At 35.1% G+C, this 19,208-nt stretch overlaps 2 protein-coding genes across 2 annotated transcripts; both read right to left on the bottom strand.

The window, feature by feature from the left end:
* Positions 1–7,827: 7,827 nt before the first annotated feature.
* LOC146165578 (kelch-like protein 24a) lies at positions 7,828–8,773 on the bottom strand. Its single transcript, XM_083383017.1, has 4 exons — positions 8,564–8,773; positions 8,354–8,503; positions 8,177–8,246; positions 7,828–8,112 (listed from the first exon to the last, which is right to left on the bottom strand). Exons 1-4 carry the CDS (start codon positions 8,654–8,656, stop codon positions 7,997–7,999), a joined length of 429 nt encoding a protein of 142 aa, XP_083239143.1. The 5' UTR covers positions 8,657–8,773; the 3' UTR covers positions 7,828–7,996.
* Positions 8,774–12,786: 4,013 nt separating this feature from the next.
* Positions 12,787–18,875, bottom strand: LOC146165577 (uncharacterized). The gene is made up of 6 exons (XM_083382402.1): positions 18,721–18,875; positions 18,459–18,499; positions 15,406–15,513; positions 14,807–14,857; positions 14,164–14,232; positions 12,787–13,770 (listed from the first exon to the last, which is right to left on the bottom strand). The coding sequence occupies exons 1-6, from the start codon at positions 18,798–18,800 to the stop codon at positions 12,935–12,937; spliced, it is 1,185 nt and encodes a 394-aa protein (XP_083238528.1). The 5' UTR covers positions 18,801–18,875; the 3' UTR covers positions 12,787–12,934.
* Positions 18,876–19,208: the final 333 nt, after the last annotated feature.

Raw genomic sequence — 19,208 nt, 5'->3', positions numbered from 1 at the left:
TTTAAAACTACCAAACTGGTTTCTGTGTATTTCTCAACACATTTTTATTTGTAATGATATGTGGACATTCTATTTCATGTTGGTTCCCGGTAGGGTTGTTCAATAATAACGGATTGTAGCCAATACCTTACCTTAAAAGGTATTTTTTAGGAAATTCTTTATCAAGCTAAAGCAAATTGTGTTCTATAAGCCCGGAAAAATGCTATTGAAGGTTTCAATTACATCTTGTTTACGCATAGTAATGACGTCATTTGGTATCGTACAGGATCGCGATACTTTTTGTGAAACCAACATAGGATATCGGTATCGCAAAAAAAAAGTATGGGATATCCCTAGTTCTTAAAATAGAAACAAAATCGTTTTATCGCTTTGACCTATACGAAAGACATGCTAACTGGGATTATATTCCGCGTAGTGGGGCTCAAGATTCATCATTCGATCGAATGCCGTGGATGTTCAAGAGCTATATCGTGGTCTAGCTGCCCATTCGGGCGTGACTCTAAATATCGATCAGTATACAAAGGCAAAACATAATTTATAACTTGAACCTTTGGCAATCTGAAAACGGAATATAATTTACGAACAACCAAATTAATTTAGATTTGCTTAAGAAACTAGAGTATTACATACTAAAAATAAGTTCATCTGGGACTTATTTAATTTATCTGATGTTTCGGTTAACTATACAGAATACCTTTATCAGGGAATGTAACTGTCATGGAGTGTTCACGTGGTTCTCCTGCGAGAGGTTGCCGCGGCCCATGAGCCGCGTGCTCTAGTCACGTGTTTTGTAATCATTGCTTGTGTTGTACGTTAATTGTATCGCAATGTAAATTACGCGACTACTCGCCTATAAATGCTCGTGCCCATCTTGTGTTTTTCCCCATTCGAATTAAACCAGTTACTTACTTGGACTCTGTTTACTATTCTTGCAAGGCAAACAAAGGTTAGAAACACAACAGTAACAATACCACACAAAGTAAATACCAGCTAGTAGCTGAAACAGGGAACGACATAGTGTGTGTCGTTTTATTTTGCGTAGAGTTGGGCGTGGTGTGTTACATTACCTGATAAAGGCATCCTGCATAGGCAGCCGAAACATCAGATAAAATAAATAAGTCGAGGAAGGTATTTTTTAGCACGCCTTTTTTGGTAACAACAGCATATTTACAGTATTTCATAGCTTAACTTACACCTTGTTGGCGCAAATGTTACTCTGTTTTTGGTAAATAAGCTGTTTTTCGGCGCTTAGAATTTTTATCGAAATGTACAGCTTTAGCGACATCTAGCGATTTTTGTGCTTTTGCCATGAAACGCGATTATTGCCGCATGATTTAGTATTAAAGTAAATAGTCACTAGTAGGTGATTTAAAACAATTCTTTAATCGTGTTTGTTTTGTTCAATAGGTTCATCGAACAGATACCGTCAGTTAACCCTGAAGGTTTAATTAATAAAATATTGGCCGTTCTTTAAATCTTATTTTGAAATAGCCTGAAACAACTTGGGTAATGGTTCGCAAAGGTCCTTCAGTATATGTTAAACTGTGTTAGATATGTTGTGTTCAGTACGGCAGCTTACTTATTTTAATGCACAGTGACGAAGTGCTAGCGTTTAACGGGGTAAGTGGTGCTCAAACACCTAAAGTCAAACTTTGTCATTCAGATACGTTAAGTGATTCCGACCGTTCTTATTAAGTTATTATTCTCTCGTGCATATTACCGCGTATTTGGCTTTATTATGTCGTTGGTCATAATACCATCGTTTTGTAGATTTTTCTGTTTTAGGTGTTGTCGCGTTTTATGTCTTTTAGTGTGTTTCCTGTAATTTTCTGAACGATTTCGCGCATTGTACATTCGTGGCGCCATTTTTTTCTTTGCATGTTAAAATCAAACAACTAATAAATAAAGGCTTCTTTATCTCGATCTATGGCTATGCTGCGTATTTGGTTTTATTATGTCGTTGGTCTTAATACTATGGTTTATAGATTTTTCTGCTTTAGGTCTTATTGTGTATTCCATCTTATTCTCTTCTCTATCACAACTTAGCGGAAATTGAGTTTAGCTTCATCTTATAAACCAGATTGGTAACTTATTGAATAAATATTTTTCTTGTTTTAGCTTTTATGCGTTATGTCTGTATTTTTAGACCTCTAGTCCAGAAACAATCTCTCTGCTCTCCTATTTTAACTTTTTCCATAACTTTATTAAAAAATTAAAGTAATTTCAAGCAGGGAGTCGAACCGTTCGAGTTCAAGGATTTTTTTGGAATCCGGTTCAGTTCCGGTTCGGGTCAATAAAAAGTTACAGTTCAGCTCCGGTTTGAACATCGTTATTTCAAAACCGGTTCATAAAGTTCCGGTTCAGATACAATATAATTTGCGCTAAATCTCAAAATGTGGGTCGATAAATGTAGAGAATAATTATTGAATTGTAACTTGTATTTAATCAAAGTTACGTGACGTACAGTTAATATTCGAAATATCTGAAAAATAAAAAATCAACGTTTTTATTAATCATTATTCATTTTTTTTTCTAAAATTTCTAACATGGCAAAACTTGACTCTGTAAAATGCAAGTTGTGACGTCATGCTGAAGTGAACCGCTTTTGTTTACAGGTTCGAGTTCAGGTTCTTTTAAGATACTCGGTTCAGTTCCGGTTCGGCTCCTTAAAATCTTACTTCAAACGGTTCAGGTTCGGAAAAAATTGCCTTAAACCGGTTTATAAAGTTCTGGTTCGATTCCGGTTCGACTCCCTGTTATTAAATGAAGAAATCTATAAAAAGTATTTTCCATAAAATAAAATCAGCCTTTTAAAAACGCCTTTTAGTTTGAAATTTCATCAAAACTTGTCTTGTTGTCACACCCGATAAACTGAAAAACTATTATTGCCCGTATTTTGGGATCACAAAGCAAATATGCCGCGGGTCGTAGTTTGAGGATTTTTATCTAACTGACTCTGCTCATTTTTATGGACGAGAACTCAGAATTATTTCACTCTTGCTTAAATTGCTTTTCCTCAAGAGGCGAGTAAGCGAAATCGCTTGTCAAACAGCATTTAACTTATTACCGTACCACGCTTTTGGTAGTATGACGTCACAATGCACTTTGTGCATGTCTCGACAGAGAGCGCGCGATGTTCGAGTTAGATTCTGTGGAGGAAGGAGCATCTTTGCTGAAATGATGATTTCCGGTGTTTTAAACGTCCTAGATATATAAGGTATGGAATATTTTAATTTCTTCTAAGATTTTAATTGAAATGCTATCAAAGTTAGCTTTATTTGTGTTATAATTTTAAACTTGTTTGTCGCTTTAAAATATTTACATTATACATAGAAAAATAGATTTTATAAATTTGTGAGTTGATTTAATTTCTAAAAATACATGTGTTAGACGCCAGATGAAATAGTATTTTATTTAGGCCCTGTATGATTTGCGTGTTATGGCCCTGTGTTGTATTTTTGTGCGTAGTACGTTTTCTTGTTATTTAGTAAGATATAAATTCTAGCAAAAGGTTACGTTAGACGCCAGGTGGAATAGTGTTTGGTGTAACGTTTGTGTTTGTATGATTTAAGTTTTATTGCTCTGTGTTGTGTGTTGTGTGTTTCTTGTGTTGTACGTTTTTTGTGCTACACGTTGTTCATGTTGTCTGGTTCGTATGTAATTTAGTTATGTCGGTGTTTTAAACATTTTTATTTATATGCAATACTTAAACCAAGGATTTTTAATATCTGCTATTCAAACACTTTCATTTTGTGGCAGTAAAATGCTTATTTAATTCAAACCAGATTTATGGGTTCGTCAAAATGACACTATTATGCCGTTTTCAAAACCTTAACAGGGCTTTTTTACCGCGAATCCCTAATTTATTTATTTTTTGCTTCGCGTGGACTACGGTAGGCAAGACATTTTCAGAGATAACGTGAAATATTGACGTCAAAATGCAAATAAACTTCAGAAATCTGCTTTTTCCAGTCCAAAAAATGTGCAAGTGAAATGAAGTCGAAATACATTCAGTGATAAAATGTTTTATTTTTAAGCAAACATTTTTTTAATTGATGACATTTTAAATGTACACTAATATTTCAATTAGGCCTTCATGGACCCCCTTAAACTAGTCCACGTGCCCCAATGGGCTGTAGATCTCAGTTTTAAAAAACCTGCTTTAAATAGATTCAATTTCTAGCGAAAGTAATGTTAACGTCAGGTTGAACAGTACTTTTTTGTGGTTGTGAAATGCTTATTATACTCAAAACCATTAAAAACCTGGTTTTGTGATCGACACAATGGCAATATAGTGCCTTAACTGTAACACTCACTCCTGCACTTTGCAAACCCAATAAGTTGGGGCTATAGGAAGGGTTTCTTACGTGGATTATGAAACGCTTTAATCTTCCCATAGGCTTTGCCCTTGTCCTGAAATTGGTCATTTCCTATCAATTACTGCACTTAAGTTACCAATTTTAAATCAGTTGACATGAATTAACTGAATTGACCCGCGTAAAATCGAACAGAACGGCGAACAGCTAATGAGCGTGGTCACAACTCAGTGGATACCAGTTACATACATCAATAATAATGTAATACGGCCATGAAGTACACTAGTACAGCAAGTATTAAATTCAAATGGTACATAAGGGGATTTATTTTGCGATTTGCTGTCGACTCTAAACATTTACCATTAGAAATACCTAAATAGTAGACTACGCATGATGTCTGCTGAAATATCACAAATTATACACATTGTTTTAATGAAAATTTAATAAGAACAAAGAACGAAATCTAAAATAAACGATCGGATGAAGCAGGTTTAAAACAACCGTTAAACGAACAATTGCGATGCTTTCTTTAAAAAACAATTTAAAACGTTTAAATGAAAAATATTTAAATCACGAGGAACGAAAGACGATAAAATAAGAACTCGAATCGTAGAAACTGGCACATTTAATTGCTCCTTATCAGAAGGACACTTCTAGCCTTGTTGGGGGAAATTGGAATCAAAACTGGTGTTCAAAATTAAGTTAGAGTAGAAATTAATTGCTAGATTACATTAATAGACATAAGGAACTTGAACGTCTAACCAGCAATTGAAATGTTGCTACTTGTCAACATTATGGGACAAAATGGTATAGATAAAAACAATTAAAAGATAATTGTTTAAATCGAAAGTAGGATTAAGAAGGAATATGAAAACAAGTATAAGACGTAAGAAATGGTAAAACAAAGTGAAACGGAATACATTGAACTATTATTTCTGTTATCGGTTGCTTTCATTTTTATCGACGACAGAAAAGTGAAAAGAATGCTTATTAAAAACTCTAGGTTTTACTCGAATGGATCGTTCTTGTAAGAAATAAGTTTCCAGTAGTCTGAAGTATCCTTATTTTCAGTAACAAGTCTCCACTTCTTATCATCAAAGTTGTAAGCAGAAATACAAACTCGGCCATTCTGACTTTAGAAATATGTCAGCATTAGAGTACTTTAAAAACTACACCTTAAAGTTAAGTAATCAGGGTAAAAGTTTAGTAAATCAGGTGGCACTATTTAAAAACAAATTGTATTTAATCTTAACAAGCTTTCGCACACAGTGCTTTATACGGTAAAAGTAGAAAAAAATCAATACAATTTGTCTTTGTATGGTGCCACCTGATTACCTTCTTCAAAATTAGACAAATACGGCCATTTACATAGATAAGCTTAAAGTAAATAACTAAACTTGTGGGATTTTGAAACGCTAGAAACCGCAAACACCAAAAGGTGCATTCTAATTGTTTTATGCCAATTTTGCGAGTTGTTGAGGTTTTGTAGGGTGATTTGTCTGGTACGAACAAACTCCTGGAACATTCCTTGCACCCTAACAGTGGTTTATGTAGCTCATTTTACTTTATGTTACCACCAAAGTTTTAGGGCCACAATAATTAATTTACTTGTGGATTTGGAACCACAATTTTTGTTACTTGTGTGAATGTGTTATAAACCAAACCGAACGGTGATCTTTAATGTTGAATTTATCTCAGTTTTTCCTGTAACAGCTTTTTGTTAATGAAACGCTTTACTCAAACATATACAATATTGTTGTTTACCCTTTCTAAAGTTTTTTATGAGTGGTCTACTAAAATGTTAGTTTCAACAAGACTGAAACAACACAAATCAACTGTAAACAATGTAGGAAAATATACTTCAGTTTATTGTATTCTAATCGTAGACAAGGAGTTATATCAAAAGGCTTAGCAATAATAGCAAACATGAAATTCTTAAAGATTCCCAAATATTTCTTGGTACCATTGAGCATTAGAAATGGCACCCATGGTGAGAACCACTGATGTACGACATTATTTTATAGTTTAATTATGGCTCTATTAGAAGTTTTATAAAATTATTATTCGCTTCACATACCTCACATATAAAACGACGATTTCCCCGTGAGCAGCACAAGCATCACGAAACTCACCAACTTTTGTAGTCCAACTCGGAGTATCCAATTCACCAGATTCAGGGTCGTATTTTAACAACCACAACTTGGAAAAATCTAAAAATATAACATAATCTACTATTCTACAGGGATCGAAATACAGCGGGATGTTTGCGTTGTGTTTTGTCAAATAATTACTTTCGCCAGATGCCAAACTGTTTAAAGGCTTTAGCGTATTTTGCAAAAAACATTTTGCTGCCTTAATTTTTAAAAATGACGGTTTCAAGGTATAAACTAAGTTATAATGTTTGTCGTTTTTTCAATGGCTTTTTAAGCAACTCCTTCTTTAACTTTGATGAATATCTAACTTATCGAAACAACGCCAAGTTTGACGAGACACTAATTGATCGTAGTGATGTAGGAAACATACAGAGCTTTATCTTGAGTGCAATAAAGGTAAATAAAACAAACTCACTCTTATAAATCACGTACAACTGATCCTCCATTGCCACAAGCTTTACACAATCGTCGGGTAGTTTGTGCATCAATGTTGATGTTTCAGTAGCAGGGTCGTATTTCTCACATGTTAGGGCGTCATAATGCAGAGCGTATAACATGTCTGAAAAGCGTGGATATCGAAAGAACACATATTAACTGATTATGATTTGCCAGTTTATATATAATTTCAGCAAAAACAAATTTCGATTAAATCGCATTGCCGATAAGAAGTTTAGAAAAATCCTTTGCAAATGACGAAGTATCGGGTTAAGTTCATTGGACCGGAGCGCTAAACCCTGGAAAGGAGCGATAATAGGAAAAGGTTCCAAGTAATGAATTTCATTTTGCGTCTAATGCGACACGTGTTCTTTCAAATTAGTGGTTTTGCCATTTTAGACCAAAAACACTTTTTATGTTTGTTTTTCGACTAAACCGTATCTCAGCTACATAGTAGGACACGATTTCTTTTTTAAACACAGGATTTGCAAGACTAACTATCTAATGTATCACCACCTCAGAAAAGTCATTCTACTATGCAAAGCTTGAATTCCGGTTTGGATATAGAAAAGAGTACATAAGGTCGGTAGTCATTTCGTTAAAAAAACATCTGTAGTACCTTTGCAAGAAACGAGATCGAATGAAATGTTTTTGCAATAATTCATATTCTTCCATTCGCTTTCCTTGTCATTAAGTTTGAGTTTCTCAGGAACAAGCCACATTCTACCCCCATCATTCTGTGAATTTCCACCGAACACAAACATCACATCTGCAGATACGAATAACAACGTCAGAATATTAGTGATTTTCGCAATCTATATTTGTTTTGCTAGGTATATTACGATGAACAACGTACTTACCTCCAATTACAGCAACTCCAGCTTTCCTGCGTTTGTATAACATTGAAGGTTGGTTTTCCCAACTGTTACTTTGGCATCTCAAATCCATCCTCAAAACAGAGTTAGTTACCTTTCCATCTAATAAACCACCAACCATATACAAGTAGTTCTTGTACACAACAAAACTTGATTCCTGCCTTTCTTCACCCATCTTCTTATTCTTTTAACGATAATATAGCATGTAAAAACAAAATTAAATTGGACGAAATATTAATCTTACTAGAATGAACGTTTTTGCATTTTCTTTTTTGTCGACCATTGTCAAAAGTGTAGAGTTTTTATTTATTACAAAGATGCTGCTCGATGGACCTTAATACATCAAAAAATGAAGAAACAATAAAATTAAAATAAAAACCACTTGACAGATACTCACGTGTTCCAAATAAATATTTTACATGTTTAGAGAATCTTTGCAGGCATTCGTTAAATCCTTGCACTAAATCCTGAAATAAAAGTATAATTCAAGTTTTAAATTAAAGTATGCTTTGAAACAGTACCTTTAACACATGTTTTTTGGTTTCGTAACATTTAGCCAATAAAACCAACTTACCTCATTTGCGACATTATACGAAAAAAAACCGTGGCTCAATAACTTCAAATCAATCAATTCAAAGAGTTGTGGAAACAAATGTCTTCTTTCTTCCAAATCATGTTTGACCCAAGTCACTGTAAATTGAAAAGCTGTTTCTTCACCTGTTGCCTAAAATCAAACTAATGTTAGTCAAGCATTAATTTAAAAACCAATAAAAAATCGTCTTACATCTTTAGATCTTGTTGCAATAAAGGTTTTAAATGTGCGAAAGTCCATTGATTTAATGGTTGGAATGTCGCTCAATTGAGGAAAGTTTTCCATTAAATTCTTGTCACATCCTTCAACCAAAGCTTCAATGTCAAACTTTTGCACTTTTAACCAAACTTGGACGGAATTGTTAAAATCAAGCGTTTTCAAAATAAAGTTGCAACAAAATTCCTGAATCGCTGCAAAAGTTGGATAAGATAAGACAAAAGTTTTTGTGGATGAATTGAAACAAATCAAGTAGATCTTTTAACAACTAGTGGTTTTCGCTTTTATACGTGAGTTTTATTTAACCTAGGTGTTACTAAACATTTTTCATGAATTGACGGCAATCGAGGACCGGTTAGCTGTACAGGGCTGGCGACCGCGGGACAGATATAAATTTTGGAATCACATTATTTCACCTAATTTGTTTTAAAACGAAGGAAAAACGAGTAGGCCTAACAATATTTAAAATTTGTAATACTCTTGAGTAAATCATTGTTTAGCTTGGTTTTGCATTTCTTACACATTTCGATCAATAAAGAATCAAAATCGTATTTTAGCATCTTTAAACAACTGGTTACATTTTGCTACAGTATATCATAGGATGTGTCTTAGTATACCACCAGTTTGTCAAATATTGCAATATGCGGAGCAAAAGGACAATAAACTTCAGCTGAAAATAGTTTGTCAAACATACTTGTTATAGTTGAAAATGATTGTTAAAGTCAAAAAGGTCGAGTAAATCCTTATCTTGATAAAGACGTCTGGTACATACTTCTATCATCATCAGTCATATACGGTTTATTAATATTTTACAAGTTCGTATCAAAAGTTTTTATAAAGATGGTGTCAATTTATTCGACCTGTATGACTTTGACATTAATTTGCAAGCTACACAAGTGAACAATGCATAGTGTAATTAAATGTTATACATGTTTACATACTTCTATCATCGTCAGTAAATGTACAGTTTATTATTATTTCATAAGGGCGTGTCAACACGTCTTTATCAAGATTATGTCAATTTATTCGTCCTTTTTGACTTTGACAATCATTGTCGAGCTACAATACAGTTCCGTGTATAGTGGACTTAAACGTTGTAAATCTTTACATACGTTCGATCAACAGGTAATTTGTAGCAGTTAATATATCAAACACGTCATCAGTTAAAATGGTGATTTTGGCTGTATACACGAAATCCAAGATTTTTTTCAGTGTTTTTCCATCGATTAAATTCAACTCTACTGTGTCGCTGTATTTTTCTTTCATCTGAAAACAAAATAGCCGATCGGGTAAAAAATGACGATGCAAAAGCACTTTTATAAGTTGTTTAACACTAGAATTACTGCGTTGCGGACATACCTACAATTAGCGCGAGCGGTAAAAAATTACCGTTTGTCCAACAAAAAAAAACATGTACAATAATTTAGAATTATTTAATATACGTTTCTTTCAACTATTGAGAGACTTAAATCTTAGTAGGTGCGAGAATTATATATTGTAGGCTCTATTGAAATATCATGATCTGAAGTATGCTTCACTTGCCATATACGAATTGCATTGACCTACTTTTCGGCTGCGTAAAGGGAATTTGATTTTTTGTTGTAGTAGTACCATGAACATTGAAATAAGGGAGTCGAACCGGAACTTTATGAACCGGTTTTGGGTCAATTTGATTGAATGACTTACTATTCAAAAGATTATTCTCTTCATTTGTTGAGCCACATTTTAGATTTAACGCAACTTATATTATATCTGAACCGGAACTTTATGAACCGGTTTTGAAATAACGATGGTCGAACCGGAGCTGAACCGGAACTTTAAAATTGCTCCGAACGGAAACCGGAACTGAACCGTATTCCGACAAAATCCTTGAACCCGAACCGAACCTGAACCGGAAAAGTCAAACGGTTCGACTCCCTGATTGAAATTGATTGATAAACGATTAATTTTAAAATAAGCGAAAAGGATCAATCGGATGTTTTATTATGCTGCCTGGTGCATGGACCGCAAGTATAACTATTCAGTACATAGAAGAACAAGAAAGTTGGCAGCGCCCGGTGCAATTCCTCATATTCAGCGCAAACCACATATGGCAACAATTACTGCAGCATTTGTTCCATGGTCGTTTGTTATTTAAATAATATCACAACATAAGGTCATTGTTTAAGTTTAAGGCGATGTTAATCGTGGAGGAATATTTCAAAATAAGATTTAAAGAACGGCCAATATTTTATTAATTAAACCTTCAGGGTTAACTGACGGTATCTGTTCGATGAACCTATTGAACAAAACAAACACGATTAAAGAATTGTTTTAAATCACCTACTAGTGACTATTTACTTTAATACTAAATCATGCGGCAATAATCGCGTTTCATGGCAAAAGCACAAAAATCGCTAGATGTCGCTAAAGCTGTACATTTCGATAAAAATTCTAAGCGCCGAAAAACAGCTTATTTACCAAAAACAGAGTAACATTTGCGCCAACAAGGTGTAAGTTAAGCTATGAAATACTGTAAATATGCTGTTGTTACCAAAAAAGGCGTGCTAAAAAATACCTTCCTCGACTTATTTATTTTATCTGATGTTTCGGCTGCCTATGCAGGATGCCTTTATCAGGTAATGTAACACACCACGCCCAACTCTACGCAAAATAAAACGACACACACTATGTCGTTCCCTGTTTCAGCTACTAGCTGGTATTTACTTTGTGTGGTATTGTTACTGTTGTGTTTCTAACCTTTGTTTGCCTTGCAAGAATAGTAAACAGAGTCCAAGTAAGTAACTGGTTTAATTCGAATGGGGAAAAACACAAGATGGGCACGAGCATTTATAGGCGAGTAGTCGCGTAATTTACATTGCGATACAATTAACGTACAACACAAGCAATGATTACAAAACACGTGACTAGAGCACGCGGCTCATGGGCCGCGGCAACCTCTCGCAGGAGAACCACGTGAACACTCCATGACAGTTACATTCCCTGATAAAGGTATTCTGTATAGTTAACCGAAACATCAGATAAATTAAATAAGTCCCAGATGAACTTATTTTTAGTATGTAATACTCTAGTTTCTTAAGCAAATCTAAATTAATTTGGTTGTTCGTAAATTATATTCCGTTTTCAGATTGCCAAAGGTTCAAGTTATAAATTATGTTTTGCCTTTGTATACTGATCGATATTTAGAGTCACGCCCGAATGGGCAGCTAGACCACGATATAGCTCTTGAACATCCACGGCATTCGATCGAATGATGAATCTTGAGCCCCACTACGCGGAATATAATCCCAGTTAGCATGTCTTTCGTATAGGTCAAAGCGATAAAACGATTTTGTTTCTATTTTAAGAAATAGGGATATCCCATACTTTTTTTTGCGATACCGATATCCTATGTTGGTTTCACAAAAAGTATCGCGATCCTGTACGATACCAAATGACGTCATTACTATGCGTAAACAAGATGTAATTGAAACCTTCAATAGCATTTTTCCGGGCTTATAGAACACAATTTGCTTTAGCTTGATAAAGAATTTCCTAAAAAATACCTTTTAAGGTAAGGTATTGGCTACAATCCGTTATTATTGAACAACCCTACCGGGAACCAACATGAAATAGAATGTCCACATATCATTACAAATAAAAATGTGTTGAGAAATACACAGAAACCAGTTTGGTAGTTTTAAAAATTGCTAAAACTTCGATTTAAAACGTCTAAGTCGACGTTAAAATCAAGGCAATTAAATGCGATGAACAAAGATCAGCATTATTTAAAAAAACAAAAGTGACGAACACGTTAAACTGAAATTAGCTAAATTCCACCACTACGCACCACTAGAGGGTAAAATCATTATCCCAAGGAGCTAAAAATCACGTGACCTTCGTGATACTTGCCTTATGTGCGTCTTTATTGCGTCACAGCAAAGCTGCTTTGTGATTGGCTGAAACCGCCGTCGTGGCGAGTATCACAAAAGTCACGTGACTTTTGGTTCCTCATTCTATTCTTGTGTAGCGTCATAACCGGTTTCAACCAGTTAAACGATTTGAGCTATTTTTGTTATTAGAGCGATGTCAATTGTGCAATTATTTTTGCCCATCTAAATACCAAAAAGGCTAATACATTTTTACAGTACTATGGCTGGAACCTTTGTTAGCCAATCAGAAACCTTTATTAGCTGATGAATAACCTTCAGTTATCAGTAGCAACTTTATTATGCGATGTATTATCTTGTATATATCTATAACCTCATTATTACAATACTATAAAGAAATTTACGATAATCAATGCAATAAGGGTACAACAAGCAGTTACACACGGTTCCGGGTATAAGTTTTTTTTACAATTTACTTCTAAAAATAGCCAGTTGATGCAAGGCGCAACATTGGTGTGGTTTTCTCTATGTGTGATTTTTTCTCATTTTCGTCGTCAAAATCGGTGGCTATGTTAAAGCACTCAAGGGCTTCCGTCAGGGCTTGGGTCGCCTCTCTTACTTTAGACAAGTGCAAGTATGTGGCACCAAGATTGTGAAGGTGCGTCCCGTAATATTTACGTTTTTTCACTCCTTCGGAACCATACACGCCCTCAGTAAAAATAAGGGCATCCTTAAGGGTTTTAACCCGGCCATGGTAGTCCTCTGCAAAAAGCTGAGTAACTTCGAGAATGTGAAATGACGTAACTTTCAGTTCTTGCAATGAATTAGTTCGGTCATTCCCCTGAGGGGTTGCCAAAATTAAATCCAACAAATTATAGCAAGTGGGAACAACATGCTCTCGTATAAAGGGCCGCACTTTATCACATTTCTTTGTCAGTTTGTCGGTTGCCTCCCTAATGATAGACATGCATTTAGCTTTATAGGCGGCATTGAGACACGTTGGGGGAGTATCTTTAGTCATTTCTGCTGCAATCAGGCAAAGTATTAGTGCACAAATATAGTTCTTTTTGGCCATATATCTTTCAGCCAAACCCAGAACTTCAAAAAAATTACTTTTAAGTTGATCACGCACGACAATCAGCAATGAGTTAAAGACAGCGGACGCCTGTGCGGTTTGCTCAGTAAGCATTAAACTGGCGCAATAATTGAGCTTAAACCTAACATCACGGACTGAATCTGGGAAGCGATTCACGCCGCTTAATATGCCGAAAGCTTGGTCGAAGTGTCCCTCGCTGATCAGTGCGTTGGCTTTTTCTGTAATAGGACAAAGGCGTTAGTAAGGCATACATTTTTTTATTTTTTTATTGATTTAACGACAATCAGGTGATAGGCTTACGACTGAAAAAAAGCTTTTTGTGGCACCATTTACAACGAGTAACAAACGGTTTTAAGGAACAACACGTATAATTACTCAATGTTTACACTGGGAAGAATTTTTATCAAAATCTACCAGAAGCAAAGCTTGAAGGCGTACATTGTGAGTGTAGGTGTTAAATTTGCGGCGTACCCTGTGTTTATTACAATTGTTTTATAAATTTGTAAAATAAAAAAAAGAATACGGCAACGTTTACAAAGAAGTAGCAACAACAAGTTAATAAATATTAATAATATACTTTTTCGCAATAAATTTTTAAAAACTTCTCGAACCTTCAAACAACAAAAGTTGCTCCAAAATAGTTTCCCAATAAAATTGACCGTTATCTCCAACGCCAGATGCTTATGTAAAATAAAAAGAAATAGAAAGTTAGACAGAGTTTAATAACAAATAGATAGTGCCGGTATGTGGTATGTGTTTACTATCTGTTAAACGTATCACTGTGTTTTGTCGAAAGCACTTTAAAAAAATTAATTATCACTGCAAAGTAAAATGGCGCTTTACTCGGAATACCCAGCAGAAAAAAACAGCTAGTGTGCGGAAGAAAGATGACCTGATTATTTAACACAAACTAATTTTAATCATAAACTTACAACCACGTGCCAGTAAAAGTCACGCAGTCGTTTTGTGGCTTGCGCATATCCGATGTTTAGAGATATGAAAATAAACTAAATAGATATATTTTCCCAGATGTTACTTAAGTGTTAAAAATACATACGCATACGTGTTCCACAACTGTGCCATTACCCTCTAAAGTTGTTTTTGAGCAATGATCACGTCTTACGTATCAAAGTACACCTTACATTTGGTGCAAATCAAAACAGGTCAATGGCATGCTTGCTGCGGCGTAATTTACGCTATTTCAAGACTCGGAAATTAGTACACTTATAGACTGGTTGCATCCCTATTAAGTACCTTCGGAAATTTCCGGGATGTCAGCGTTTGCAGCCAAAGCCGCCCTCAGCACTGTAAAATAAAATGTTACTATACTTAAGATTCTGACTGTGGCTGAACGTTGGGTAATAATATTGCCACTAAAAAAAACGACTGACGCGTTTCTTTTAAAACAGGTGATACAAACAGTGGCTAACAAAAGCTAAAACAAGACTATATACTTATGCGTGTCATATTCTCATTAAACAGTTTTCAACATGTTATCCGAATCTCGATTTTGGCAGTTGTTTTCATTGGTCATCTACTCAATATAAAAAAATGTACGTTAAATAGACAATGAAAAGCATATTTAAGTTAAATAATACAACCAAAATAATTTAAAGCTACCAGAAAAGCTAGCAAAGTTTGTAATTAATGAGAGAAAGCACGGTTGAAGGAATAAGTTTATTCTTAACTCATTGCCCAATTATGAACAAAATATACTATAACAAAATTTTATTCCATTTTTAGAAATACGATTTTGTTTACAATTTCGCTGTTTTATCACCCTTAGTAACAACCCTTAGTGGATTTCAAGGTTGGGGAACCTTTTAAAGCGGTATATGAACTTCCCTGCTTACGAGATCTGTAAACCAATCCAGGCTGTGGACTTGCTCGCTGGTTCTCGGTCCCATCAGCCTCGGTCCTTGGGATTTCTTCAGGTTCTGATACTGTTCGAGTTCTTGCTCCTTACAAGATCATTATTTATGACACACGGGTCGCTGTGCTTTTAAATGTGCTTTGGAATTTGCAAAATCGGAAATTGCCTGACATGGCATCTCTAAAAGTGTTTATAGAAATGCGTGAAAAAGTGTGCATTGTTTTCTTTCCTAAAGTGACGTGGACGAAAAATCTCTAAAGGGAAATCCGTGTCTCGTGTTTCGCTAAATGCTTTATTTATGCGTTACCATTATACGTGACTTATTCAATCGTAGGCGGCTAGTCTCCCACGTTTGTGAACAGGAAAAGCCAATTTCCTCACTTGCGTGGGTAACTCCGCGTTCGCGTTATAGCTAACTATTGTTTTAATTACTCAACTTCATCGTTTCATTGTTTGTTTATCCAGCATTAAATTTGTTATTAAAATTATTCAACCCGTTATTTGTGTAGCAGCTGGTTTAACCGGACCTGGCAAAATGAAATTTAGGAAACGATTTATGAAAGACGGGTTGATTGTGTTAAACTATAGGAATCATAAAAACTTACTTTAATTTGCTTTTTCTAAAATGAATTTCTATACTTTATCGTGGGATGTGCTCTTTGTAGAATCGACGCGAATAATGCCAGACTGAATAAGCAAAATACATCCGAGGTCTGCGGGACAAAAGAGTAATACACCTTCTAACTACTTAAATTGTACACACCAGGGCTGTAGAGTCGGTTAAGAACAACCCGAGTTGGGAGTCAGACTTGGGATTCGACGAAATCGGCACATTTGTACGGGGCCGGACTCGGACTAGTGAGTCAACCTCGGGTTAATTTATTGCCTTGAGTCGGACTCGGGTTGTTTTTAACCGACTCCTATGCTAGATCAACTAGTGAGGGTGTATTGCTAATTTTCTCCCAAAAACTAACAAAAAGCAGGGTGCCGCGTAACTGTAACCTTATTGTTTTATCATCAAGTACCATACTAACAACGTTTAGCATTCGTTAAACAACATTACTCATCGTCGTGGGCAAAGTTTAAGCTATAAATTGTATGTTGGATTATTTTGGTTGATTTTATTAGGTTAAAATAAACTTTTCGTAAATTTTTGTTATCATGACCTTGCGCCATTAATTAAACGGAAAACAAAATATTGCGAAAACGATAAAACCTAATAAAACCAACCAAAATAATCCAACATACGATGTAATCGTATAGTGCAAACTTTGCCCACAACAATGAGTAATGTTCTTTAACGATGGCGAATACTTAAAGTATGGTACATAATGATAAAATTAGAATAAGGTTACAGTTACTCGACCCACCCTTGGCATTGATATACAGTTTGCGGAGCACTGGGTTATATTAAATGGACCTTATAATTAAAAAGTGGAGCATAACTAAACACATAACTAACAATATAATTCATTGTTTCCACCGTTTAAGATTAATGGGTGATCGACTGGTTAAACTATACGCTCCAATTTGAATAACAAAAGTTGGATAAACGTTCAACGGTTCCCAACAAAGCCGCACAGAAATAACTGAAAGAACCGAAAGTCACGTGACCTTCGTGATGCAAGCCACGCCGGCAGTTTCAGCCAATCACAAAGCGGCATCGCTGTGACGCACTAATCGCCTAAATTAAGGTATTCTGAAATGGTGTCTTCTGGATATAACGTTTAATTAAGAAGCAGTTTGCAAATCACTGGTTTAATTGAAAAACACTATTTGTCATGTCATCATTTAGCAGTACTTAACTTGGCACAATCCTTAAAAACTCAATCGTTTACAATTTTCTTTAACTCCTTTGCAGTGTTCTTTTCCTCTTTCGTTTTTCTTCACTACAATAAGTTTCTTTAAGGTAAAATCCTTTTACGGTTTATTTCGCTTCTTTAAAAGTGATTATAGAAATGCGTAAAAAAGTGTCCATTGAATTCTGTCAAATGTGACGTGGACAAAAATTCTAAAAGGGAAAAATCCTTGTTCGGTGTTTCGCTAAATGCTTTATGTATACGTTTATGAAAGACGGGTTGATTGTGTTAAACTAGGATTTTTGTTAAAATGGTGCATTAAACAATATAACTTTAAAACGCAATATTGATTTTGTCTTTATTCATTTACGAAAGTGTCGGAACCTATTCACATTTGAATGATACTTTCTGACCCTTGGTAGTTTAATTTGTTAAAACGTACCATGTCCAACTTAATGACACGCAACCTCGGGCCACATTCGCTATTTGTACGCTAAAATTACATTGGCGTTATATGGACATTGACAAATAAGACCCCCTTGCAAAATATACCACAATCGCAAACCCCGCCTAGTTGGGGGGAGGGGCACGTTCTTATAAAAAAAATGTATTTTTTTTTCCGATTTTAACTACGTAAATGCAAAATTTCAATTCGATATATTTCTAGTATGTCCTTGCCCATTTTGACAAAATACTTTTAGCCCAAAGGTGTCGTGTGCCAGCTTTGGAAAGGAAAGTTTTGGCAATTAAACGAGATAAAGGAGTTTTTCGTTTTCCGCGAATCAATACCATGCATCTTTGTAATGTAGTTTTTGTATTGAAAGTAGCACCTCTCCAACCTAAAACGTTATAAAATACAAAATTTGGGATAATAACTTAAATATTGCCTCTGCACGTTTTAATTTTATCGGTTGTGCTTGTTTGAGCACAGTAATGACGTCATTTAGTATCGGGTCATATTCGCGATACTTTTTATCCAAAATATCGATTATCGGTATCGGAATAAAATGTCAAGTATCGTACATCCAAAGTAATGATGTTACGACCAAATTGAGTTTAAGGTTGTTATGGCCGTTTGTGGTTTGGCAAGTGCTCTACCCAAACCTTTACACACACAACATAATGAAAACGATGGCTGAAAAGAGTGCCGCGAAGTATGGGAGCCACTGCTTAAGGCCCACCCATGATCATAGAACGTTTTAACGATAAAAACAAAGACAATTAGAGTGCTTACCGAAATTAGTCGTTCCAGAACTGCTGAAGACCATTTCAGACCTAAAAATATGTTTCGGACTGAATAAACTCATCAAATTTCTGTACAGGTATTTTATCACATTTACAAAACAACAGCAATATATAAAAAGTAATAGACATCGTCCTGAATAACGTAATTAAAATGCAGTGTAACGACGTAGTAGCCTATATCGCCAATAAAACAATATAATGTAGTTAAAACTTATGCTAACTCATACCAAATGGATATATGTGATACGTACATTTGGTTGACATTGTTAAAGTGGTGCACGTTGTTCGTGAAATTTTGCATCGCACGATGTAAGCTTTCACTATCTTCCATTGCAAATAGTGCCTTGACACTTATTCAACGACAAGGATTATTTAATATAATAAATTATTTCAATGCAGTCTGCCGACAACCTAAACAACGATAAATCTTTGTATACACTACCTTAAATAGTAAACCTTATTTAACCTTTCTGCAATGACTACAATCTATTGCCTCCATTGCCAAGAATCGAAACAGAAAAAAGCGGGGAATTTTTATGGGGACTGAAAATAAAACGCTGGTATAGAATCTACTAAATCCATGTGTTGTTCTGCTAAAGGCAAAATCTATTGAAGGTTTGTAGGTTAATAAACGGTTTAAGTATCACCCTGATACCTTTGCGTGGAACTGAAGCGCTGTCCTAAAGATTGCGTTCAGCAGACACAAAGCAAATTGCGTGGCAAAAAGTAAACACGCCTC

This window comes from Ascidiella aspersa, chromosome 2 (assembly GCF_963924565.1).
Source record: "Ascidiella aspersa chromosome 2, kaAscAspe10.2, whole genome shotgun sequence".
Classification (NCBI taxonomy): domain Eukaryota; kingdom Metazoa; phylum Chordata; class Ascidiacea; order Phlebobranchia; family Ascidiidae; genus Ascidiella; species Ascidiella aspersa.
Note: the sequence above shows the minus strand (reverse complement) of the source record. Positions and strands in the feature narration are given on the sequence as shown.

What these genes read in the sequence shown, in the direction of transcription:
- LOC146165578 (XM_083383017.1), bottom strand. Translation starts at nt 8,656, where the DNA reads ATGGAAAACTTTCCTCAATTGAGCGACATTCCAACCATTAAATCAATG. An exon ending in TTGCAACAAGATCTAAAGAT is followed by an intron (nt 8,504 to 8,563) that starts GTAAGACGATTT and finishes GTTTGATTTTAG; the next exon opens with GCAACAGGTGAAGAAACAGC. An exon ending in AAAATATTTATTTGGAACAC is followed by an intron (nt 8,113 to 8,176) that starts GTGAGTATCTGT and finishes TGATGTATTAAG; the next exon opens with GTCCATCGAGCAGCATCTTT.
- LOC146165577 (XM_083382402.1), bottom strand. Translation starts at nt 18,800, where the DNA reads ATGGAAGATAGTGAAAGCTTACATCGTGCGATGCAAAATTTCACGAAC. An exon ending in TTTAACAATGTCAACCAAAT is followed by an intron (nt 18,500 to 18,720) that starts GTACGTATCACA and finishes ACATATTTTTAG; the next exon opens with GTCTGAAATGGTCTTCAGCA. An exon ending in TTCTGGAACGACTAATTTCG is followed by an intron (nt 15,514 to 18,458) that starts GTAAGCACTCTA and finishes TGATCTTGTAAG; the next exon opens with GAGCAAGAACTCGAACAGTA.